General features: G+C 39.7%; 3 protein-coding genes across 11 annotated transcripts in view; all 3 read right to left on the bottom strand.

The window, feature by feature from the left end:
* The window catches only part of LOC123312770 (Ca(2+)/calmodulin-responsive adenylate cyclase-like), a 210,430-nt gene that overhangs the window by 173,478 nt on the left and 9,169 nt on the right, over positions 1 to 27,783 (bottom strand). The gene's annotated exons all lie outside the window — the stretch shown is intronic.
* On the bottom strand, positions 17,865 to 18,650 carry LOC123313956. Its single transcript, XM_044899068.1, has one exon. It carries the CDS (start codon positions 18,648 to 18,650, stop codon positions 17,865 to 17,867), a length of 786 nt encoding a protein of 261 aa, XP_044755003.1.
* On the bottom strand, positions 21,686 to 23,611 carry LOC123313955. The gene is made up of 3 exons (XM_044899067.1): positions 22,799 to 23,611; positions 22,034 to 22,317; positions 21,686 to 21,992 (listed from the first exon to the last, which is right to left on the bottom strand). Exons 1-3 carry the CDS (start codon positions 23,609 to 23,611, stop codon positions 21,686 to 21,688), a joined length of 1,404 nt encoding a protein of 467 aa, XP_044755002.1.

Here is a 27,783-nt window from a genome sequence, read left to right as displayed (position 1 = left end):
GAAACATTATAGTGAAGAGTGTTATAGTGCATTTTGTATTGGATTACCTTTTTAACCGTACGTACATAGCCTTTCGAGCTTCCGTGAAGAAGCCATTTTCAATCATGGTCAAGAAATGTTGTGTACCTTCTTGTAAAAGTAATTATTTCTCAACCCGGAAAGACGGTTATGTGAGTTACTTTGGTTTCGCCAAAAACGAAGAAAGGCTTAAATATATCCCTCGAAAAAATTTCGTTAACACCGTTCATAGTGGAGTTTGTGGAAAACATTTTTAAGAGTCCGATACAATCAGACATGATAAGCATTTACAGCCGGATGGTTCATTTAAACTCATATCATTAAGATATCCAAAATTAACAGAAAACGCGGTTCCAAAAGTTTTTCCAACTTGTCAAACTGTTCAAAGCTAGTTTATAAAAAAAGAACAGATCCACAGTCTAGAAGAAATACAATTTTAAGTAAGAACAATGATGAAATCGAGCCTTTTTTCAATTCCGATATCATTAAAGATTTTGATGATCTAATTAATAACTTTTCAAGTGAAATTGATTCATCGTTGAGAATTATTTGAAGTTTGAGAATATAATGTTATGTTTAAGAATAGAATATGTTAATAATAATCATAATAAGAAATGGATCACGCCTTCAACAGTAAGGCAGGTAAATAATAAACAAATTAATTCAGATGCATAACATCCGTTGATTTAATTATCTGCGGATGTTATGCATCTGAATTAATTTGTTTAATAATCATAATAATATGGATCAGGAATCCGACCGACAGCAGGAAGCCGAAGAGCGGCCCGAACTCGACCACCACCACGAGCCTGAAAACCTGGAAAGGGCTCCAACAGAGCTTAATCCTTTTGATATCTGAGATAAGTGAATTTTCCTCTGGAGAGGAGTGTGAAAGCCGCAAGGCTGAAGTCATTTATTGATCCTTTTAGATACCATAGCGATAAAGGACAGGTCAAAGAAAAAAAGAAAATACACAAATATAAATACAACTATCAGCTTAACTGATCTGAAAAAAATTCTCTTGGCTCATAGTAACCCTTAGAGCATAATAGCACCTTGATTTCTTTCTTGAACTGTCTATCATTCAACTTTTTAAACCTGCTTGGTAGATGATTATAGAGAGAAATTCCGGCAAATTTAGGTAATGCCCTGAATTTGGAAGTTGCCTTGTTCTATAATCATGAAAGTCTGAACATTTCTCCAATTTAGACAAGTTAGCTCGCACGTACAACGGACAATACAACATGTATCGTCCGCAAAAAGAATTAGTATGCATGCAATTAGGTATTCCGGTAAATCATCGATGAACAATAAAAAGAACAGTGGTCCCAAGACTGATCCCGGAGGGACACCCAGGTTACAGAAATATTTTTTGGAAGAACAATTGCCATAATCTACAAATATTGATCTATCAGATAGATAACTGAGAATCCAGTTAAGGAAAACTCCCCTGAATCCCATCTGATACAGTTTATCCACTATGAATTCATGCCTCAAGCAGTCAAATGCACGTGACAGGTCGAAAAAAACTCCCATTACATGATCACCCTGATCGAGGCAAACGTGTACAAACTCAATAAACTCGGTACAGACAGTCTGCGTTGATCTGCCCACCCTGAAACCGTGTTGATGGTTCGATAAAATGGAAAACTTCCTCAGATACCCGCACATGCGCTGATAAACAATTTTTTCAAAAATCTTAGATAATGGACTCAGAATTGAGATCGGGCGATAGTTCGCTATGTTATTTTCAGCATATCTTTTGTGTAGTGGTATCACTTTGGCAAGTTTTAAAATCGATGGGAAGCACCCAGAATCAATCGATTGATTAAAGAGGAAAGTTAGGTGATCAGCTATAAGAGGGACGATCGTTTTTAATATTCTAAACGAGATGCCATCATGGCCCATGCTTCCACTATTTTTTAAACATTGAATTGTAGATAGGACTTCATCACTCACGACTGGAAAGAAGAAGTTATGGGTAACGAGTTTTTGCAACGTACAACTGTCAGATAGGACAACACCATAATGATCACGAAGGGACCGCTCACTTACCTCCGAGAAGTATTCACCGAATGCCTCACAAACCCCTCGTGGGCAAGATATGACTTTACCATCCAATCGAAGAGAGATGGTTTTATTATTCCTAGAGCGGGAGTGCAATTCATCATTAATACACTTCCAAATAGTTTTATTCACATTCATAGATCTAGCAAAGATGTTTCTATAGTATTCTTGTTTGAAAAACTTTAACTGACGATTATAGAGATATTTAGCGTTTTTGTACTCATCTCTAATCGACGATGAATTTGAATTCTGTACTAGCCAATGCAATTTACGTAAGTTATCTCTTGATCTAATAATCTGCGAATTGATCCATCCTGGACGAAATGGCTGAGAATTTTTATGTATCTTCATGGGGCATGCAATATCGATCAAAGACTTGAGAGTATTTAAAAAGCTATTAAAATTATCTTCAACAGACTGACCACAATGGGTGCTATCGAAGTTAGTTTCAGCGATGAGGGAAAATAGATGGTTCAAGCTGTCTTGTGAAATAGTTCGAGACGGTTGAGTACGTAATGAGCAGGATTTGACGGATGTATTCAACAAGTACTTTAAAAAAACAGCCTTATGATCACTTATGAATGGTTCTTCCACAGAGACATTAAACCTATCACGGATTACATTTGTAGCAATATAATATACCTTACTGACTTTAGTAACGCCGTGTTTATTGGTGAATATTCTAGTGGGTTCACATGAGCCAAGATTCAAACCATAACTTAAAAACAATTCATCCAATATTTTCTTGCGATTGTCATTCAAAAGTATAGGTAGTTAATATTAAAATCACCATATAAGAATAGTACATGGGAAATAGTAGTACAATAGTGTAGGACATATTCTAGAGTACGCAGAAAAATCATCAAATCGCCGGATGGAGGTCTATAGACACTAACTATACAATAAATTACTTCTCCCATCTTTACTTTAACACATGGTTTCTTAACCTTTTTCTAGCTATGGACCCCTTTCAATATTTCGCAGAGCTCACGGACCCTTTCTGAAAAAAATAAAAAGAACGAGATTTGGATTTCGCCAGATTTTATTATTTACGATTGTAGTTAATATACACCAGTTTCAAACTTAATGTTGAGACAGAATGGTCATGGACCCCGACTTTTGTTAAATGGACCCCTTAGGGGTCCATGGACCACTGGTTAAGAAACCCTGCTTTAACAGCACCTAGTTCACAATGCATCGGCACCGATAGCTTATCTATATTTAAAGGGTGAGTTTCGTACACAGGACGAGCGTATATAGCACATCCTCCATGTTCACGTTCAGATCGGCAATATTGGGCAGCGATGCGATAGCCAGTCAGATTCATATAGATGATCCTTTCTGGTGGAAATGTAAAACATGGTAAGTTTTTGCATATGGTTCATAAGGAATTATTTATTTATCACTGGAGAGTAAACCGATGGCCGATTAGTTGAAATAAAGAGGTTTCCGATACAAATTCGAATCAAAATTCGCCATCTATTTAGGAACAACCTATAACTTTTTTCTCTTGCATATTAGGGTAGTAAAATCTAAAACATGGTTTAAGTAACAGTTCCTGAAAATTTCATCTTTTTGGCGTGAAGGGAAAAGAAATAGCTGAAAATTCAAGATGAAAAACAGTTTTTTGTGAATAACTCAGAAAATATCGACTTTAGGGCAGAGTGTGATGCATACACTCACATTATTTTTTAACGTAGATTCAATATCTGCCATAAAAAAATGGGGTTCTAATTTGAAAAAATTGATTTTTCACGATTTTGTCATCCCTAACTTTGAAAGCGATTTTTTCACCCCCTGTATCATGAATCGCGATTTCGATTTTTAAAGTGGATACATCAATCTAACATCTTGAAAAATCCCAAAAATGAAAATTTTCCATCCAAAAACCTCGAAGTTATTCTTGTTTCAGCGGAGCTCTATTTTCGATTTTTTTTTCGACATTTCCCGCTCAGAGAGAATTTTCCAACCAAAACTGAAAAATGTAACATCAAAATAACTTGAAATTTTCTAAGGAATCTATTTCTGCAATAAAAAAATGGTGTTCTAATTTGAAAAACGGAAGTTGACGTCATTTCCGGAAAAACCGGAGGTGCTCATGCCTTGAAAATATTTTAGATTTCATCAGCATCGTGAGATACTTATAAGTGCTGAATTTCATGAAAATACGTTCAGTAGTTTCCCGTATAAATATGGGTGAGGTTCCTCGTGAAAGACCCTGTATATTCACATTCTTATACATGTCCCGTTCACTCGCTCCTTCAAGTATTTCATGATCGGTTATAACTTCATTTGCACAATTTTATGGCTCTTGCTGAACAATAAAATGAAAAACAAATATCATTCGCCTATAATGAAATGGGAATTCTTTCATTTGAATTGAAAATTATTTCAGGAATATTTTCAGAATTCAATTCTTTTGCAAACTGTTATTTCCGCTATGTATTCAATTTATTGACGGAGTAGGGCGTTATACTATATTCTTTCAAGTATTCCATCAGAAATATATTTCAATAACCATTCAATAACGTTTATAGGATTCGGAAACGCTACAGTGACTTCATATACCACAGTGGCGACAATAGACGTCCGCTTTTTTATTGGTTGGACCGTTTTCGACCTTGAATGGCGGACAATGTTTACATTTGTGACAGTTTGCGTGATTCTGTGCTATTCGAATCGTTCGAAAGTGTTTAGTTCGGGCAAAAAATAGTCTTGATCTAATTCTAATTATGCTGTAAATAGCCAAATTGTGCTTTTTCACATTTCTGAACAATAATCTATGTTGGTAATTTGCCAAGAATCTCTTAGTTTAGTTGTTCATTTATAAATTTAGACTGTGTATTTCGACCGTTGTTCAAACTCATTTATTCATCTAAGAATTGCTTAAAAAGAGCAAGGTGAGTGTGAAAACAAACATCATATATTAATATGAAAATATAATGAATTCGTAAGTATATTTGTTTCATATTTCAGGTCCATTTTTCTCCTGAGATGTTGAAAAATGAGAGAGGATGGAAAAAAGTTGGAAGTTAATGTCTCTAAAGATGAATAGAAATGTGAAGGACCTGCTCTTGAAAGAATCCCAAGAAAGCAATTGCCTCAATTTCACTGGAAGACTTAGACTTAGACCCTAGTATATGTGGTACCTCATGTGGCTTGCCTCTCCACTGAAAAATCAATACAACTTCTCAGGAGAATATACCTATGTAATTTTTGAGTAAAGGAGTAGAAAGAGGCAAGTTGAGCTAGCTAAACAGTATTTCCTAAACCTAAAAGTATGACAAGGTTGAAGAATAAAAACAATTTCTAAGAAGCCTTATCTGTAATATTCGTTATTTGGTATATTACTAATGCTAAGTAAAACTATAATTATTTGTATGTAATATTATTGTTGAAATGAAAAAAACTGCACTGCATTCCCCTTATCATTTTTTCTCAACCTCCCTCACTTTTTCCCTCAACTAAGAGGGTAAATGGACTGGAAATATGAAACAAATATACCTACAAGTACATTTTATTTTCAAATTAATATATTATGCATTATGCCCGTTTTATACTCACCATACTCCTTTTAATCCCCTCTTAGGGATTAGATGAATAACTCAATGCTAAAATCAGTGTGAACACATTGTTTATATGATCAACTAAAAGTTTTTTTCCTGATTACTACTATAAATTATTTATCAGAAATGTAAAAAAGTAAAACCTACCTTTTAAGAGAATATATTAAACGTTTTAAATTAGAGTAAGAGGATATCTTCCTCTAAACAGAAAGTTTCAGATCGTGTTAAATGACATGACCTTCAAACAAAAACGTTAACAAATATCCGCCATTAACGGTCGAAATCGACTATTGTCGCCACTGTGGTATATAAAGTCACTGTAGGAAACGCAAGCATACAGCGGTACGTACAAAACTAAAGTCGGCCCACCAAGTTGGCCAATCTGCTGCGTTGTCAGATTGTGTTCCAGGCTTTCTCTATAGAGGGCTGTGGTATAGTCCATAGATTAACTAAATAGTATAGATGAACCACTCTACAGTGACTCTAACGAGACAGTGGCGACAATTGTGGTCTCGTTTTACATAGTTTCAGCAAGAATATGGCGGATTTGGTCACGTGACGTGACGTGACCCAATCCGCATTCCGTATTAGGGTACGTTCATACCGAAGATGCATGGATGAGCGCGGTGGACCGGTGGAGGTCGCGGTGGCGGTCGAGGTTTACATCGATGCCTGGCAGTACATGTCGAAGATGCTTTCCTTTCAGTCAAAGCTCATAAACGAACTGAAAAATAAATACGTTACCCTGGTGAATGTCACGTGATTTGAAGAGCGCCAATAAGCGTGCAAGGTACCTCGCGGCAACTGCCCGATCGCCATATAAAATCAAACTATTTTGTTCTGCGATCGACATCGCTGAAAACCGCGATGATGAGCGGCGAGGGTGAACGGGTGAAACATCCTTGGTATGTACGGTCTCATTAGAATATGAAGGTTTGTTTTGAAATCGATGTAAAGATTGCGACCGCGACCTCCACCGCGCTCATCCAGGCATCTTCGGTATGAACGTACCCTTAGAGATCATAGCATTGAAATCTGTGCTTCTAATCCGCCATATTCTTGCTAAATTGCCAATTATCGCCACTGTGTTTGATAGAGTCACTGTAAACCACTCTTGTATCTAGCGCCATCTGTTGGGATGGTACACTAAACACGGGGGTGTAAGGGGAAGGATGCGTTTTATAGCCTCTCCTCTCAAATGCCAACCTCACCTTCTCGCGGTGCACCCTGTTCTTACGAACGAGGCTCTGGCGACCGAACATGAGCGGTATATCTCTGTTTCCCACAATCACCTAGCCAAAATATTGGCTTGAGCAGGAAATGGCTCTCTGCGTTGCTTAAGTTACGTCTCAGACCTTGTCGTCTCAGGTTACCTGTGCCACAAGATAATCTAGTCGCAACCGCAACCAAAGTTGCACTGACAGCGTTACCAGTGCAGCTTTAAAACACCTTCTAACGCAGCTCCTACAAAAAGATGGATCAGTCGAACAGGACAAAATTTGTATCCGGAGGTAAAATACCCTCCCATTCGGATCTCCGGGGGAGGGTGCCTGAGCGAGTGAATCATCGTACAACAACCAATGAAAAGCACATAGCTTTTGCAGCATGGAACGTCAGAACCTTGCTAGACAACCCCAAGGCCGACCGACCAGAGAGGCGTACTGCCCTAATCGATAAGGAACTGCAACGAACATCCATTGCAATAGTTGCCTTAAGCGAGACACGCTTCTCGGGCGAAGGTAGCTTGGTAGAACATGCTTATACTTTTTTCTGGAAGGGCTTGCCAGAAGGCCAAATCAGACAACATGGTGTAGGCTTTGCCATTAGAAACGACCTGGCCGCCAAACTAACCGAAAATCCAGTAGGCATCTCAGAACGTTTAATGACTTTACGCTTTCCTGCAGCAAACAACACGTTTGTGAACATCATTGCAGTATACGCACCCACTTTGAACTCCTCTGACAACTCAAAGGACACTTTCTACGAATCACTCGTTGCTACATTAAGTAAAATCCCAAAACGGGAACGTATTATCCTACTTGGAGACTTCAACGCCAGAGTGGGCAGATGTCAAGACACAGAACTATGGCCGGGAATAATAGGGAAACACGGCACAGATAGCATTAATTCGAACGGAGAACGTCTGCTGGCTCTTTGTGCAGAACACAACCTTTGTATAACGAACACCTTCTTTATTACGAGACCCAATTCAAGGGGGACCTGGCGCCACCCGCGCTCAGGGCATTGGCATACTCTCGACTATGTGATCGTGAGAAGAAAAGATCTCAAAGAGGTGTTGGTCACTAAACCCAGAGCAGATCTGGAGTGCTGGACTGATCATAGGCTGGTAATCTCGAGAATGAAGATCTCAATGCTCCCAAAATACCAACGCAGGCCAAAGTTACTAAGAGAGCGCCTTCAAATCTCCAAACTACATAACCCTTCTACAAAGGAAAGCTTCACAGCTGCCGTCAAAGATAGCCTAACACCACCGGATTATGACGACGACATTGAGAGTCATTGGCTTCGCTTCAAATCATCTCTTACAAATTCAGCGAAAGAAATACTGGGCACAGAACGCTCCCGAAAATCCCCAGACTGGTTCGCCGAGAAGGAAACTCATATCGCACCCCTTCTGGAGGCAAAACACAAAGCGATGAAAACAGCAATTAACAAGCCTAGCGATGTTGCAGCCCAAAAATGTTTTAATAACATAAAACGCGAGGTCCGTCAAGAAATAAGAAAAATCAAAGACAGCTGGTGGAAAGAAAAAGCTAGGGAAATACAAGCTTACGCCGATAACCATGATTACAGGCGTTTTTTCGAAGCTATTAAAACTGTTTATGGTCCAAGCAGAAAAGCTAACTTTCCTATAAGAGATGCTAATGGAGCTATTCTAACTGAAGACAGAAAAATTCTCGAAAGATGGAAGGAGCATTACTCACAGGTCTTGAATCAAAATAACGACTCGGATTTGTCCATTTTAGACCTGCTCCCCTCGTATAGTCCGATGACATCGCTTGATGACGAAATCTCAATGTCGGAAATCATAAGTGCGATTAAAAATATGAAAAATGATAAGTCACCTGGTCTAGACGGCATTCCAGCGGAGATATTCAAGGCCTTGGATGAAGACATTGTCAATAGTCTCCTAACACTATTCCGCAAGATCTGGGAACAGGGAGATGTGCCACAAGACTTCAGAGACGCTTTAGTTATCAACCTCTATAAGAACAAAGGCGATACGTCGAATTGCAACAACTACAGGGGCATATCGTTGCTTAGTGTGGCCGGTAAAATTCTCTCGAAGATTATGGCTAATCGTCTAGTTCCACTCTTGGAAAAGCTATTGCCTGAATCCCAGTGCGGTTTCAGACCAAATCGAGGTACGGTGGACCTAATATTCACACTGCGACAGCTGCAAGAGAAGGCCCGTGAACAACAATCAAGGGTCTATACAGTCTACATCGATCTAAGTAAGGCGTTCGATTCGGTGAATCGGAGAGCGCTATGGAAAATCATGGCACGTCTTGGAGTACCCGAAAAATTCTTAGCAGTGTGTAAAAGCCTTCATACCAAAAACACCGCTAGAATACAGCATAATGGCTCCACAACCGACCATTTCTCAACCAACTCTGGAATAAAACAAGGCTGCGTATTAGCGCCTTTACTGTTCAATATTTTCGCCATAGCTGTATCGATGATTGCTGACATGAGTATGCCTGTAAGAGGTGTTGGGATAAGATTCAGATTTGATGGTGGCCTGTTTAACCTGAAGCGCCTCAGAGCAAAAACCAGTACCAAGTTTATCACTGAACTTCAATATGCAGACGACTGTTCACTTATCGCTAGCAGCTCGGAGGATCTACAGATAATGTTGGACACCTATAAACATATATACGAGGCTTTAGGCCTTAGACTCAATATCGACAAAACCAAAATCCTGGTTAGTCCGCCAGAAAGCCTTCCAACAGATATCAGCCTGGAGAATGAAACTCTAGAACAGGTCGAGCAGTTCAAATACTTGGGAAGCTTCATAAATACTAGGGCTCACCTTGACACGGAAATACACAACCGTATCAATTCGGCATCACGGGCATTCTGGAAGCTAAAGGATAGAGTGTTTCAAAATCACGACCTCAATCTGAAGACCAAGACAGCTGTTTACAAGGCAGTGGTCCTCCCAACGCTTCTTTACGGAAGCGAAAGCTGGACGCCCTACAGGCGACATATTAAACAGCTTGAACAAACGCAACAACGTCATCTAAGACAGATAATGCACATAAGATGGTTCCACAAAGTTTCAAATGCAGAAGTCTTGCAGCGCGCGAGTTGTACAACAATTGAGACTCAAGTAACGAGGGCCCGACTGAGATGGAGCGGCCACATTCTGAGGATGCAAGACACAAGACTCCCCAAAATAGCTCTATATGGCGAATTCACTGAGGGAGCCCGGAAACCAGGAGGCCAGTTCAAGCGGTTCAAGGATACACTACATCAATCCCTAAAATCAGTTAATGCCAATCATAACTGGGAACAACTAGCATTAGACAGGTCACAGTGGAGGTCTTTGGTACACAGTTATAATGGAGACTCGAGAAGGATACAGCGGCGGCCAGATCTGGTTGGTGACTATCCATGCCCGGAGTGTGGTAGGATATGTAGGTCACGGTTGGGACTCTACAGTCACAGGAGAGCACACAGTCGCAATAAGCCCTGAAAAATTATAAGTCTGTTCGCCCCTTTTTTTTTTCCTTTTTTTCTTTTTCCTTTCTTTTTCTTTTCTTTTTGTTTTTTCCCGCTTTCGTCTTTTTGTAGATTCATTCCCGGCAACGGGATACAGCAATGAATGAATGAATGACACTAAACACGAAAAATTATTCTAAAAGTGATGGTTAGATGTCGTTACATTCGGGGCAAGCAGATCGTAACCACTCGTGAATGATCGTGATCAACTGAGTTCGACACGAATAATGTCGAATAATGTTGAAGTGGGAAACCATCACCGAATGAAGAGGAAAGCTGAAAAGTTATTCGAAACGGCGAAGGAACATCCAAACGAAGAAATCAGGAGACTAGTGGACTACGATCCGGAGGAAGACAGAGGAAGAATGAGAATTTACAAAAGGAGACCGCGAGATCAATTGAGGAGAGATTAAAATGAGTACGGAAACTTATTAAGAAGAGATATCCGAAATGGACGCACATGAAAACCCTAGCACGACAATGTGCAAGAAGAAATTAACCGATCAAGGGATAAATGGTTTATAGGCAAATGCCCGGAACCAATAAAAAGCAGGTTTGGTTTAGTGGGTCGCGAAGTCAAGAGAGTGAGTAACCCCACAATGTTCCCTAGAAATGGGTTCCTCTGGGCGAGAGATAGAGCCCCGTGTATTGACGGTCGCAGATTCCCCCTTCTATAAAGAAAAAAAAGAATAATGTCCGTTTCACCTAACTTTTCAGTTTTCAGACAACTAATTGAGCGGACTTTTTTCAGGAATCGCCTTATTACCTGTACCGTGAAATCAGATGGCGCTGAGGCTTGTTTCTCGATACAGTGACTTCATATACCACAGTGGCGACAGTAGACGCAGAGTTCAGCAGGAAAATTCGTACTGTGCTATGTTTCCATTTTTATTTGTTAGATCTTTGAGGATTATTCTTAAATTCGTGAGTCGATTTATCTAGCATGATTTGTAACACTCTTACAGTTTATCATTTCAGCAACTCCTGATGCAGGGACAAATAAAGTCTTGAAAGCTCGAGAGAAAGGAATAACAAATTTTCTTTTATCCTGACTACTACTAGCTTAACGTTAAGCTAGCAGAACTCAATTCTCAAAAAATTGTGTAGCAAAAAATTTATAATTAGGGTAATAAATCAGCCTTAAATCAGCCTAAAATTATGGCAAAAAAAATACAAAATTCAAAAGTGGTTCTGCTTGCCTAACAAGAGATCTTATCCTGTATCTATGAATGAATATATTATAATAGGAAATAAAATAAGACGGGGGTAAAAGACCGTTGAAATGATTAATTGAACAGAATGATGAACTAATAATTAAGCTAACTTTCAGAATGTACTCACCATACACAAACCGTTCAAGACACAGAGGATATTGGTGATTCTGACGGAAAAAATGTTTCAAATACTATACTGAGGAACGATTGTTGAATGTCTATCGTATCAATGTCGCATTCGACAACACTATACTCCATTCACTTTTATTTTAGCAGTCGGTTGGCCATGGAAATTTGACACATTTCACTCTGTATAGTACGAAAATGTGGGGTTATGAAGCTTGTCAAAACATTTTTGGGTTTTAAATCAACGCTATGTTGCCCGTTCTACGTAAAAGTTTCTGTTATTACGTATTTTATCACTATATCGAATCTCTTCGGAAAATATGTGACGAACATAATTGAAGTTTATACAAACTGATTGAAGTCATACCAAATCCAGTTATTTGCATGGAAAATACAAGAGATCAGTATAATATCATAATATGCACTAGCTTGAGGAGAGTTAATGTTCGTTATCTTCTTTGGCTTACATCAGTTGTAGATTTCAAAAATATTAACTCGAAGATGAAATGCATATGATGCAGTGGTTGGGAATGGGTATCTCTCGAAGAAATTAACAGATAATTACAAGAATGTTAAATTCTTCAACAAAAATCATCTTGCATCAATATAAGTGAAATGAATTGAAGGAAGTTTCAAGTTAAGATGAACTTCACCTTTGAACAAAAATTCCACATGAATAAACAAGTAACAGGGCAACTTGCGCGTATTTGTGGCTATTCATCTCAAGACTTTGATGTAATAATAATAATTATAGGTATTTATTAGTACCTTGAGACATTTACATTGTATAGGACAAGTCAAATGAAAAATAGAAAAATCCATTTTAGGGAAGTTATTCTCCGATGACATTTATCGAAAATCCTGTAGTAAACTTTTCGCATTAATTCACTCAAACATAAAATTTTCAAATGCCACCACTTTTTTGGGTCTCCCAATAGAAGGAAATTCTTTTTTATCTTCTCCATTCACATTCTTTGTGATTGTGGAAATATCCAGCTGAAATATAAGTCGTTTAGATTCAGATGAAACATTATAGAAATTCTCTTACACTGATTATGTTCGCTACCGTCTGACGTATTGTGGATTTTAGAATATCAGGGTATAACTATTTGAATGAGCGGACCTGAATTCTAAATAGCACTTCCTGAAACGCTGTCTCTTTTTTCAATCACTTTCGGCATTTTCGTAATAAAAATTGATATAAGTTGTGGCAACGGCGTTATGACATTAACGACATTTCATGAGTGCCAACCTAACTTCGTTCTAGTTACAAAAACTTGAGAAAATTATTTCATGGCCAACCGACTGCTAAAATAAATTTGAATGAAGTATAAATTGTTGAGGAAAATCAGTAATCGGTAAATTGAATTGGTCGATTTTGCATGCGACATTAACCGAATGGACACATTGGGAAATCATGTGCCCAGTATCAGAATGCAATGAATTCATTTCCAAAATGGAAATTGGGAAATATTGATTCTATCCCTACTATTGTGATGTTGTAAATTGGACTAATACACACTTTCGGTTCTGAAAAACCAGAATAGACCATCGCACAATCAACGTGAAGTGTTTCTCACAGGACCGCCATGAAAGGTTCTCCGAAACTGTCGAACATACGATCTGCCAACATGAGCATAATCACAAAGGGGCACAATTGTGTACCGCGCCATGCCAGGCTCATCAACAGCTAATTTGCTCTCACGCATCGCCGGTCAAACGTCCCAGCATGAGCAACGTATTATCGAAGGCATTTTCAATCCACTGAATCGAATCAATGATTTCTAAAAATATTATCCCTTTTGTTTCGATCAGAATTCAAAACCGATTTTTTGCAGCACCGGCGGCTTTCTGTGTCGACTGAATTAAACGCACAATTTCGAAAGATACAGACCGATGGAGAAATTGTAATACCTCGTACTTGACATATTAACGTTGGGGGCGGGAGGGAGTTTATGAGAAATAATTCGATAACGTGTTTAAGTGAACGAATACCGCCTTCTGTTTTTAGAATGTGTTTACTCAAGGAAAAATGTATCGAATCACATCAACCTTAAAGTTTACTTTCAGAATGTGTAGAAGGGGGTGGTTCATGAAAAATAATTAGATAACTTTTTTAAATGAACGAGTGCATTTTTCCTTCTTTAAATACATTCTGAAATCATAATGCGGTACCCGTTCATTTAGAAAAGTTATCGAATTATATCTCAGAAACCATCCCCTGCCACTCTCCTGAAGGTCTGAAAAACTATAAGGTTAACGTCATTCGATTTATTTTTCCTTCTTTAAACACAACAGCAGATTACTCGTTCATTTAAAAAAGTTATTGAATTATTTCTCATGAACCCTCACCTCCCAATACCCTCAGGGCCTTTCAAAGGAAAAAAGGAGGCCTATTTCGTGGAGTATGATTTTTTTACGATTAAATTGCACTAATTGCACAATATTCTCCGCATTATCACCTTACTAAATCTGAAAATATATTGAACCATTTTTTTTCGTGGAGTGTATGTGTGGATTTGTCCAACTTCACACCGGTGAAAAGTTATCGAATTATTTCTCATAAACCCTCACCTCCCACTCCCCTGAGGGCCTTTCAAGGGAACAAAGGAGGCTTATTTCGTGGAATATGATTTTTTTACGATTAAATTGCACTAATTGCACAATATTCTCCGCATTATCATCTTACTAAATCTGAAAATATATTGAACCATTTTTTTTCGTGGAGTGTATGTGTGGATTTGTCCAACTTCACACTGGTGAAAAGTTATCGAATTATTTCTCATAAACTACTCCCCTCCCACCACCCTGACGGGCTGACAAACTATAAGGTTAATGTTCATTTTTTATTCTTCAAACACATCCTACCTACAGCAGAATGCTGTACTCGTTCATTTAGAAAAGTTATCGACTTATTGATCATAAACTACCCCTTCTCACGCTCCTGACGGCCTGAGAAACTATAAGGTTGATGTAATAGCATTCATTTTTCCTTCATTAGACACATTCTGAAAGCAGAAGGCAGTACTCGTTCATTTAGAAAAGTTATCCAATTATTTCTCATAAACTATCCCTTCCACCCCCTGAAGGCCTGACAATCTGAAAGGTTGATGTCATTCGATTCGTTTTTCCTTCGTTCAACATATTCTAAAAGCAGAAGGCGGTACCCGTTCATTTAAAAAAGTACCGCTTTACCTGCTTTTTGAATGTGTTTAATGAAGGAAAAATTAATCAAATGACACCAACCTTATAGTTTGTCAGCCGTTCAGGGGGGTGGGAGGGGGCAGTTTATAAGAAATAATTCGACAACTTTTCTAAATGAAAGAATACCGCCTTCTGCTTTTGGAATGTGTTTACTGAAGGAAAAATGAATCGAATCACATCAACCTTAAAGTTTGTCAGCCCGTCAGAGGGGTGGAGGGGGTTATTTGCGTATATAGTCTGATTTTCTTTATACAGCCTCAGTGTATGAAAGTTTTGTTTTCAATGCGATATAGGCTGGTTTTCGAAGATAGAATGTAGTACACTTCGTTGTTTTTGCCAAGCTTTTGAATAATAGTTTTATTCTTCTTCAGGGTTTTTCTGTGAATACCGATAAAAAATTTATTAAAACGCAAAACATCAATACGAATCACAATTTTAAATTCACTGAAACACATCTACAATTTTGGTTTTAAGTGATAATGTACCTATTTTTATTTTTCCTTTCTTCATTTCAACATTCCTCCTTCTACTGTCACATGATCTTGTGGCAGGTTGGAAGGTTTGTTTCAATATACTATTATACTACCCCAATTATTCAACAATCCAAGAATTCAGAATCCACTCTAATTATCAAAATTTACGAAATGAATCGAAGAAAACTGAAAAACACGTGCATCCCTTTCTCTCATTCTATGACACTGATCTAATTTAATTCATCATATAGGAACTCGCGATTTTGATATCCCCACTCCGAGGCCAGGCCGTCCGATCTTAGGCGTATTCAAGAAGCTTTTAAATCACCGTGCTCTTATAAATTCATTAGGAATTATTTTTATCTTCAAAAAATCACTAAACTATTCTTATACGGTACGAATACCCTTTTTCTGAAATAGACATAATATTCAAAAATTAACTCTGTTATTAATATTCAAAAAATCAAAATATAATTAGGGATATATTATATTTTTATTGACTAAACTACTCTTGAACGATGCGAATACGCTCTTTTCTGAAATAGACATAATATTTAATGATTAACTATTCATTCAATAATATAATATGTTGGAATGGACAATTAGGAAATGTGAAAACTAGACTCCCAAACCATAGCAAGGTAGGCAAAACTCGTGTTGGCCAACTGTGTATGTATCTAGCAGCAATGTGATGTATTGTACAGTCAACTTGGTGATAACTGCGTGAGCCCCAGGTGGATTCAATTTATACCGATTTCGCGAAGGCCTTCGATAAAGTAGCCCATTGGCTACTCATAGATAAATTGAAGAAACTTGGGATCCGGGATCCATTTTTATGTTGGTTGTCGGATAGAATTCAGGGGATCAGAATGAGGGTGAAAAATTTTGATGTTGTTTCCCAGGAGTTGGCTGATTCCGGTATACCACGAAGTTCGTCTTTGTCCCCGTTGCTCTTTCTATGTTTCATTAATGACGTGAATGATTTTATCAAATATTCCTTTTTCCATCTGCTCGCCGAAGACTTAAAATTATTCCGCATTGTAAGAAGTATACAGGATTGTGAACCATTGCAAGAAGACCTGAATGCTCTCGTTAGAGCATTTACCATTTCGTTAAATGGTGTCAGATCAATGAGATTCAGTTCAATATCGGGAAATGTAAAATTATGAGATTTCATAGATTGAAGGAGGGTACTGAATTTAATTATCGGATAGGTGATGAAGTTTTGGATGGTGTAGAGGTGATTAAGGATCTCGGGGTACTTTTGGATAGAAAGTTCGACTTCATTGAGCAGGTACTACAATCTATAGTGGGAAAGGCTCTGAGAATGTTTCATCAAGCGAAATATGAACGGCTTTAACGATATCCAGTCTATTAAATTGGTATGTACCTATGGCTCATGTTAGATCCATATTAGAATATGCTACGGTCGTGTGGTCACCATTTTATAATGTACACATTGACAAGCTGGAAAGGGTACGGAAAAAATTTCTAAAGTGGATTCCTTTAAAACTCAAAATTCCCAGTGAAGAGTTAAATTATAATAATCTTTACGATATGATGGGACTTCAAACACTCCTTGTGAAAAGAAAAAACCTCGATTTAATGTTCATTTACAAATTATTAAATAATTACACCGACTGTTCATATATTCTTGATAGAATTAGTCTGAATGCCCACACAGTCTCCCTCAGAAGGAGAGAACAATTTTTCCAAGTTTTGTCCCACAAACCAGTTATCACAATCCCATAGATAGAACTTTGAAGTCGCGTCCACACTATTGGAAATTAATTCACTTTTGTTTGTTTACATTGAGGAACGGAGAATAAGAGTTTTCATAAAAAATATATCTTGATCTAATTCGTAGAAACCGATTGAGAAGATTTAATATAGGAAAGGAAGAAAAAAAAAACGATTCAATATTAGCTTCTATTGATGTAAGCAATCTTTTCACCACAATACCAGTCCCTCAGACACTTCAGATCAGTGTAAAAAAAAACCGTTGCTCGAGATTTTTTGATGAAAATGGGTTGTAATCAACATACTGAACATGACCTATGGGGTGAAATAATTTGTGCATCGAAAACTACCCCTCCTCCAAACCTCTGAAGTTGAACCAACTTGATAGAGTAAAAAGTGTAAAAAAAACCGTTGCTTGAGATTTTTTGATGGAAATGGGTTGAAATCAACATACTGAACAAGACCGATAGGGTGAAATAATTTGTGCATCGAAAACTACCCCTCCTCCAAACCTCTGAAGTTGAACTAACTTGATACAGTAAAAAGTGTAAAAAAACACCGTTGCTCTAGGGTTTTTGATGGAAATGGATTGTAATCAACATACTGAACACGACCTATAGGGTGAAATAATTTGTGCATCAAAAACTTCCCCCCTTGCAACCCTCTGAAGTTGAACTTCAGCAACGATTTTTTTTGCACTTGTTACTGCATTAAGATAGTTCAAAGTCAGAGGGAAGGAACTCCTCGTAAGTGAGTTTTTGCTTGCCGATAACGCGAGTGAGATGGTGCCTAGCAGATTTGACAGCGGCTTCCCAACGGCCGCCAAAGTGAGGACTGGAAGGTGGTATGAATCGCCAGTCAGTTCCGGAAGACGTGGCTGCGTCACAAAGACGTGCTGATGTTGTGGACAATAAGCGGCCAAGATCACGGAAGTAGTTATGTGCACCCACGAAGTTGGTGCCGTTGTCCGAAAAGATAACGGCAGGATGACCTCGGAGTGCAACGAAGCGACGATAAGCAGCAATGAAAGCTGGGGTGGACAGCTCAGATGCCAATTCTAGGTGAACCGCTTTGGTAGTGAAACAGATGAAGACAACTAGATATGCCTTGGTGCTAACGGCTCCACGCAGTCGTGCACTCGTTACATAAAATGGGCCTGCGTAGTCAACGCCAGTGGTGAGAAAAGCCGCAGCAGAGGATAGCCGCTCAGGTGGAAGATTGCCCATTGGTTGAATTAGAGGACGGGGTTTGCAGGAAAAGCATCTATTGCACTTGCGCAGATGATTACGCACCACATTACCACCGTCCAAAATCCAATAACGTCGGCGAATGAACGAGTGAGTAGCGAGAGCACCGGCGTGCAGAAGACAAAGATGGGCATCATCGATGATCAGACGAGTGAGATGATCATTCTTTGGCAGAAGAACCGGATTTTTGTCGATATAGTAATAGAGAGGATGAAAGGCGACCTCCAACACACAGGAGTCCATGCTCATCACGAAACAGGTGGAACTTCATAATAAGCCGATGACGGGAAGACGGTTTCTGAAGCTCAGCTAGCTCCTCGGCAAAATGAACAGATTTGACTAGACGGATAAAACAGATCTCGGCCTCCTAGAGCTCAATAGAGGAGAGGAAACCTGAGCGAGGTAAAGATGGATTACGAGCAATTAGAATGAAACGTCGACAAAAGGCAGTCACACGCTTGAGACGAAGATACGAGGAGAAACGTTCAATCAAGGTGGGTTCATCTGAGATGGCTGCTAACATGAAAGTGGAGGTCGGCTTGGCCTCGACCTCCACTTGTTCAGTTTGAGGGGAATCAACAGAGGAAAGAGGCTACGAAGATGAGGCTACGAGAGGCACAATCCGCTGGATTGTCCTCAGACACCACATGCCTCCAGCAATCTGAAGGAATCAAATCCTGGATCTCAGCAACTCGATTGCCAACGAATGTCTTCCATCTGTGACTTTCACCGCGGATCCACGACAAAGCAACGGAAGAGTCACAAAAGGCAATACACTCAGATGTGAGATTCGTCAGAAGGCGGGTGGACAAATGATGCATAAGCTTTGCGAGCAGATGGGCACCATACATTTCGAGACGAGGCAGGGTCACAGCTTTGCAGGGAGCGATTTTAGATTTGGCCGCTAGAAGAGACACATGGTATTGATCAGATGTTGTAGAATTGCGAAGATAGACGACTGCAGCGTAGTCCGACTCAGATGCGTCACAGAAGCCAATCAGCTGATGAGCTGAAGACGACACGGCAGGGATGAATCGTGGGATATAAAGTTCTGCCAAGGTGGGAAGCTGAGATTGAAACCGCAACCACGAAGGCTGGGCTTCATTCGAAAGAGGTTGGTCCCATTCCAGACGAAGAAGACAGAGCTGACGAAAGAAGATCTTGGCGTAGGAGGTGATAGGAGCTAACCATCCCAAGGGATCGAAGATTCTGGCCATCTGACTCAGCACAGTCCGTCGCTGAAGTCAGGCGGACAGAGTAAAAGAAGTGATCAGATGCAGGGTTCCAGCCAAGTCCCAGAATCTTGAGACTCGGTTCACGGTCAAGAAGAAGGGGGTCAATAGAAGAAGATTCTCTACGATGATAAAGAGGAATACCATTCAGCAGAGAAGAATGATTAGATGCCCACTTGCGCAGCTCGAAACCGCCCGCCATGAGCAGATCCTGAACTTGCTATCGCAGTTCAAGAGCTTCAGACTCGGATGAACAGCCTGTCAAGATATCATCGACATAAATCTCATCTAGCAAGACATGCATTGCAACAGGAAATTTGGCTCCCTCATCCGAAGCCAGCTGCCGACTAGTCCTAAGTGCCAAATAAGGAGCGGCAGATAGTCTGTAGGTGGCAGTGTTCAGACGATAATATTGAAGAGGTTCCTGTTTGGTGAAACGCCAGACTATGCGTTGATAGTCTATTTGCTCAGGACGTATCTGAATTTGTCGATACATCTGTCTGATATCGGCAGTGAAGACAAATCGATGCAGACGAAAGCGAAGAAGAAGAATAGAAATGTCCGCTTGCAGCTTCGGGCCGGTAAGTAGAAGATCGTTGAGGGACTTGCCATTAGAAGATGCGCAAGAGGCGTTGAAGACCACTGTAATCTTGGTCGGAGGATCATCCGGAGGATGTACAGGGTGATGAGGAATATAGTAAGGCTCGTATTGAGGACAGTCAGATGATTCAGGAACCAATTCCATGTGACCACTGTCGAGACAATCTTGCATGCACTCATTATAAGCGTTGCGAAGATAAGGGTTGTTATCGAGACTCGATGCTCTAATCGAAGAAACTGCCTGGTCGCCACATTGAAGGAGATGCCCAGCTGGCGAGATGACAAGGGCAGACCAACAGAGTATCGACCGGTGGGACCACGGCTGACATCAGCGCGATACAGCACCTCACACTCTTTCTCAGCGGGTGTCAAGGGGAGCACGTCAGGCACCTTATCGAGTTCCCAAAATCGCCGGACGAGGTTAACAAGTTCCTGATCCGACTGCTGCGGAGAGCTCAGTGGGATGGTGTAAAGATCAGGAACGGCAGAGGGACCCACTATATCAGAAGGTAGGATTTGGGAAGACACGTCAGAAGAGTCAAGTCTGTCACGAGAAGAGGGGCAGGCGGACACTGATCGAGGAGCATCAGGCGGAGAAGGTGATGGAAGAGACATGGCGGATGACAACCCTGCAGAAGACGATAGGGAGGTATCAGAAGAAGCAAACACTGAGGGTAAGGCATCAGAATAAGAAGACGACGGGAAAGACGCAGCAGATGGTGACCTTCTAGAGGATGATGGAGTAGTGTTCAGACGTGAAGTCTGAAGAGCGCTCCGAGGACGCCGAACATGACTGACAGCGTTACGTGAAAAGGAGACGTGCTTGGTCGGTTTACGATGGCAAGCATATGGCCCATAGAGTACCCAACCTAAGGTGGTGGACAATGCACCTGGAAGCTCAAATGACGGGAGCATCGTGCCAGGAAGAATAAGATGAGGGAGCACATCCGAGGAAATCAACATCCCTATGGGGCGAGGGAGATAAAAAAGTGGATCAGCTAGGCCGAGGTGCTGAAACTCAGGCCACCGTCTATTGAACTTTTCGACAGGAAGGGGATCTATGTGCCTGTCAATAACGTAGACCTTGATGACACGATTGGGAGGATCGCCTTGGCGACTGAGTCTGACGTATGCATACCCCTGGATGCGAAACCGATCCGCATTACTCAAGGTGCGAAGTTGAATAGTTTCAGGGTGGATGAGCAGACGAAGTTTGGAGGCCCAATCTCGGGTGATGAGGGTGTGTTGACAACCTGAACCCAAAAGAGCACGACCGAACACGACGTTCTGCCTGCTATTAAGACGTATCCAAGCAGTAGGCATGAGGTGGTCGGAATTATTGGTTCGGCGCAAGGAAGATCGTGGAGATGAGTACAGATGACTAGAGGAGAGCAGATGAAAGGACGACGACGGATGTTTGTTCGTTGGGGTTAGATGACGACGAGATGATAGTCAATCGGTACCGCTTCCGGAGGTGGAGCAAGAGTGACGAGACGGAGGAGCGAGGGACGCTCGAGACGATGCAGAACCAGTTGGCCTAGAAGTCTCGCGATATCTACCCCTGACTGAAGTGCCCCGAGAGATGACAGCGCGGATTGGAGACCTGGAGCCGGTAGGAGGCAAAGAAGAACATTGGTCCGTCAAGGGAGGATCTCTTACGCGTGGGAAGCTGAAAAGGGCGAGGTGGTAGGTGCCAAGTGGAGGATCGTGTGGTGTTGTCACCCGCATGTGTGACAACACTGATCCGAACGACACGCAACTGTAACATGGAAAGCCGACATGCAGTTTCTACACAATTGCCTCTCAGCCACGAAAGCTCGCCTCTGGTGGATGTTCATGGCCTTGAATTCTCGACACTGGCGAATGGAGTGATTCGCGGAGCAATACACACAAGCTGAGGACGAACTAGATGAAGCAGAGGGGCGTACTCCAGCATATGCATGGGGGCGAGAGGATGGACCAGGGGAAGGTTGAGCAGACGATATAGGAACAGACGCTGAGGCGGCTGGTGATTGAGGTCTTGACGATCTCCTGAGCGCAGACGATCGGGCCGAGGTGAGAGTAGAACTTTCTAACACTCGCAACTGTCGATTGATGAATTCGATCAGTTGAACGAGAGTGGGAAAATCATTAGAGGATAACTGCCCTTCGAACAACTGGCGAGATAGTTTATCGAGGTTTCGCAATGACATGGATAATAATAACTTTATTTCTCAAATAGGATAACCCTAATATACATACAGTAATCTAAAATAAACAGTAATACACTCGAAATATTATCGTGAAAAAGTTTAAAGGCTCCTAATTTAACAAAGTTTAAAGAAAAAAAGGAATCATCAACCATACCTCCATAAACAGCAAAAAAAGAAAAGGGAAATCCCATTTAGTCTAATTATCTTTCCCAACTGTGTCCACTTCTGAGGTGACGGGATAAATTTACTCTGAACGAAGAAATGGAGCAAGATGTCTTAATATCCATAGGCAATCTATTGAACAAATCAAATCCCCTGAAGAAAATAGAATTTATGGCAGCAGCATTGCATGTTTTCCTAATGTATATATTACAATTGTTTCTTGTTGGATAATAGTTAATAATAGTTCTTGTCGGATAATAGTTAGATAATAGTTCTTGTCGGATAACAGAAGATAGTCTGCCAGATCTGATATTGGCAGCGCCTTGATGGCATTTATGGCGTTCTGATGGGTGGTGATGAACCGTTTCAATTGTGGCAAAGAAGACAGAGATGCTGGTCGGGACTCTAAAATCTGGTTCACGTAAAGATCTGCCAGACGCCGGGGATTCTGGTAGCGGGAGTGAAGGGCCTGATAAGCCAGAAGATAGTTGGCCGAATTCCTCTCGAATCCGGAGATCACTGATGCGGCCTCTCCGGAAAGAGCCGACGACAGCAGATGGAATTTCTGAACGGGCGCCATAGAGGTACTTTGGTGCACTAGGGCGTCGAAGAGAGCAATAAATCCGGGCCAAACCTCGATTTTACCGGAAAAGCAGGGCAACTCAACCCGAGGAATCGGAAGCTCAACCGACGATGAGGAAGGCGCGGCAACAGACGAAGGTATGGTTATGCCGCTGTGGGCTGCACGAATATGCAGGCAAGTTTCGAAGAATGCTGCAAATGTGGAAGGTGATTCGTCACGCTCAGACTCCTCCAACTGAGTGTTCAGTCTGACTATCAAGTCATCAGCTTCCCTGAATGATTTTTCCAACCAGGTCAATTCAGTCAGGCACATGTTAGCTACCTGGACCTCAGTGGTCAAACCCTTAACTAAATTGAGCAGAGTGGAAGCTGCGGCGAATGCATTTTCGCGCTTGACCATCGACTCGGCGATAGAGGCCTTCAATTTGTCTATCGACGGCATTCCGACCTTGCTGAACGACCCCCGTATGTAAAAAGAATAAAACTATTCACGGGGATTCCGAAGCAGATATTGAGCAACTGAACAAGTGAAAATGCTCTTACCTACCCCAACTGGGTTAAGTCGAAACTCAGATGAATCTCCACTGGTCTGGTAGCAGGAAGGGGGTTCCTGAGGGAAGGGAAACACGGAACCAACCCTCCTTCTGCACTTAGCTTCGTGGCACGATAGAGGCTGATTAAGGACACGGCACTCCACTTAAAATTGCTCAATATCACCATGGTTCACTTAACATAGAGAGATGACAAAAATGGTGCGATATATAAGATTATTTAGGCTTTTGAGAGAAACACTTCGGCGCGTCCGGCGATGATACGATTAGCATTACGTTTGTTCGTAGAGTGGTTTGCAACGGTTGTGAACTGTACAGAGCAAGCGCAATTCCATTTTAGGGTAGCGAAAATCCAATTACGCTTGCTCTGTACAGTTCACAACCGTTGTGAACCACTCTACGAACAAGCCTATTAGTTGTCGTGAGCGACAGACGACAAAGTTTTTCTTTCGTGGGCGCCTGACAATCCGGAGTCAGGCAACCCTACTCACGATCGAACAGTTCATTTACAAAAAAAATCCAATTTTTTGCAAGAATTCACTATAATCGAGTAGATATTGTGAATGAAATTAATACTATAGCCAAATTAATTGCATCAAAATTGAATAGAATCTAAAAGGCATAACTGATTCTTTTGTACTATTGAAGTTGGTTTAAAAAATGATATTTTTTCTTTCACTAATATACCTATACTTCATTCAAATTTATTTTAGCAGTCGGTTGGCCATGAAATAATTTTCTCAAGTTTTTGTAACTAGAACGAAGTTAGGTTGGCACTTATGAAATGTCGTTAATGTCATAACGCCGTTGCCACAACTAATATCAATTTTTATTACGAAAATGCCGAAAGTGATTGAAAAAGGACACAGGGTTTGAGGAAGTGCTATTTAGAATTCAGGTCCGCTCATTCAATAGTTATACCCTGATATTCTAAAATCCACAATACGTCAGACGTTAGCGAACATATTCAATGTAAGAGAATTTATATAATGTTTCATCTGGATCTAAACGACATATATTTTAGCTGGATATTTCTACAATCAGAAAGATTGTGAATTATGAGAATGACAAAGAATTTCCTTCTATTGGGAAACCCAAAAAAGTGGTGGCATTTGAGAATTTTATGTTTGAGTGAATTAATGCGAAAAGTTTACTACAGGATTTTCGATAAATGTCATCGGAGAATAAGTTCCCTAAAATGGATTTTTCTATTTTTCATTTGACTTGTCCTATACAATGTAAATGTCTTAAGGTACTAATAAATACCTATAATTATTATTATTACATCACTGTATTAAGATGAATAGCCACAAATACGCGCAAGTTGCCCTGTTACTTGTTTATTCATGTGAAATTTTTGTTCAAAGGTGGAGTTCATCTTAACTTGAAACTTCCTTCAATTCCTTTTACTTATATTGATGCAAGATGATTTTTGTTGAAGAATTTAACATTCTTGTAATTATCTGTTAATTCCTTCGGGAGATACCCATTCCTAACCACTGCATCATATGCATTTCATCTTCGTGTTAATATTTTCGAAATCTACAACTTATGTAACGTATTCAAACTTTAGCCAACGAAGATAACGAACATTAACTCTCCTCAAGCTAGTGCATATTATGATATTATACTGATCTCTTGTATTTTCCATGCAAATAACTGGATTTGGTATGACTTCAATCAGTTTGTATAAACTTCAATTATGTTCGTCACCTATTTTCCGAAGAGATTCGACGTTGTGATAAAATACGTAATAACAGAAACTTTTACGTAGAACGGGCAACATAGTGTTGATTTAAAACCCAAAAATGTTTTGACAAGCTTCATAACCCCACATTTTCATACTATACAGAGTGAAATGTGTCAAATTTCCATGGCCAACCGACTGCTAAAATAAAAGTGAATGAAGTATACATACTAATTTCAAATTCAATATGGAATTTTGGTTATCAGAGTCAAATTAATAAAATGAGAATAACATAAACAAGTGATTAAAAACAGTACTCTTATTTGAAATCTTTATTTCATACCTAGTTATTATATTCAGTAATTAGTCTATATTGAATTTAATATTTGAGAGAGTAACTAACTCCACATGTTGAAAATATATACGACCTCAAGTTAATAAAAATATATGAAATTAATTTGATTTCATGTGGAGAAATGGTACTGAATAATGATTTACGAAAAGTGAAATTAAAATCATCAAGTATTAGTAGCATATCTTTACTCAAGTTCTATAATCTAGTATCATGAATTTAATGATTATTTCATGCGATATACACACCGCTGATTTATTTATCTATAGTGTTCAACACTTCCAGAAGTTCAATCAATCAAAATAACAATTTGTTTAATTCGGAATAAAAAAAAATTTCAGGATTTTCCAAACGTTCGTTCGATGTTCTGATCATATGATTTTGACGTTGACTCAACTAGCTCTATCTCTCTCGTTCATATTCAACCAGGAGCGACTAGAAACAGCATTGAAATCCAACGTTGCCATGCCGTGCGAAATGTAAATTCACGAATGACATTTATGTCATAAGATGGTGGCGCTGCATTCGCCATAATCAGCTGTTCCCCAAACAAAAGATTAGTGGCAGGGACAACCTGTCTCTTGTCTCTGTTAGTCAGAGACAACCTCTGCTGTTAGTGGTTTTTGTTTATCAAACCAATTCATCAACTTAAAGCTGTTTCTTCAATTCTTTGCTGTATTGTAAGTAGTTTTAATCTTTTGGTTATATTTTGAGGAGTAAAAGATTAAGGTTAGTAACTGTTTGTTTTTAAAAAAATTTCAGATCATGTGGCAAAATGTTCTTCAAATATTCACATGCAACACCCGATAGTGGTGTTATATGCCAACCATCTGATTTTATGTGGAAAGAAAACTGTTACAAAGGATACAATAAACATTGCGGGACTCTATCAACAAACATCGGCTCTGCAAGGACAACCCCATCAAATTGAGGGAACGTTATCCATAGTTGATGATGTGAAGATTGGTCATATATTTCGCATTTCCTTGTTTTAAGAAGAGTTCTTTTTTGGTATAATAAATGATCAAACTGGGATGTATTTTGACTCCTTAACTTATGAAACGAGACTTTTATAACATGTTCTTTTTATTTCAATTGCCAAGCTTTCGGGCCGGTCTTTCCTAAAATGCTGCTACGTCCTATACATTTGTAAATATCTGACAGGACCAATAAACCCAATAAACTATCTATAATATATGGAATGTTGGGCTGACGGCTGACCATTTTTCCTGGCCTTTCATTTTGCAGCATTTGTACTAGTAGTTTAGAGATCTAATTAATGTTTATAATATATATGTATGCAATTTAGTTGTAATAAATTTTCTAGAAAAGATGCACTGTTTTATTGAAGAGGTGTATTCACTATACATATAAATGGGAACAAAGAGGGTACAGAATATTAACAGTATCAAAATATAACTAGTGAAAAAATAAACAGCATAAATATAATGAATTTAAGAATATAACAAGTATAAGTCAGCTCTTGATAATAACGTCAAAGCATTTTTGTCGTATCCTTGCCAAGTCATTTATGTGAAGCTCCTTGTGCTGAAATGGAGAAATTCCTTCAAGAATACGAAAAAACTAACACTGTCTCTGTTTCTTCGGCCTCCACATCCAACAACATAACAAGAGAATGGCATTTCCTGCTGAAATACTGTGCAACTTGCCCAAGTTATTGAACTTTCATTACCATTACCAACGAAAATCTAACACTCTTAGCGGAATAATCACTAGGAATAACACCACTAGCTTTAAAACAAAAATAATGCTATTGCAATGTACTTATAATTACTAAAAGTAAAATAATATTCAAAATTATGTGTTTTGTTTACATACACAACACCCAGATTTGTCGTCCACAATTTTAGTTTGACGTCTATCTGACAGCGGGTTTCCATGGTCAGACTCTGTGTCTGTCGTGGTCAGAGTCTCTCTCTGTGCTGTCAATGTCAAACAAAAATTGTGCACAATATGGCAACGTTGGATGCTGTTTCAAGTCGCTCATTATTCAACCTGCTTCG

The sequence above is a fragment of the Coccinella septempunctata genome, chromosome 5 (genome assembly GCF_907165205.1).
Source record: "Coccinella septempunctata chromosome 5, icCocSept1.1, whole genome shotgun sequence".
Classification (NCBI taxonomy): domain Eukaryota; kingdom Metazoa; phylum Arthropoda; class Insecta; order Coleoptera; family Coccinellidae; genus Coccinella; species Coccinella septempunctata.
This window is presented reverse-complemented; position numbering and strand designations above follow the sequence as displayed.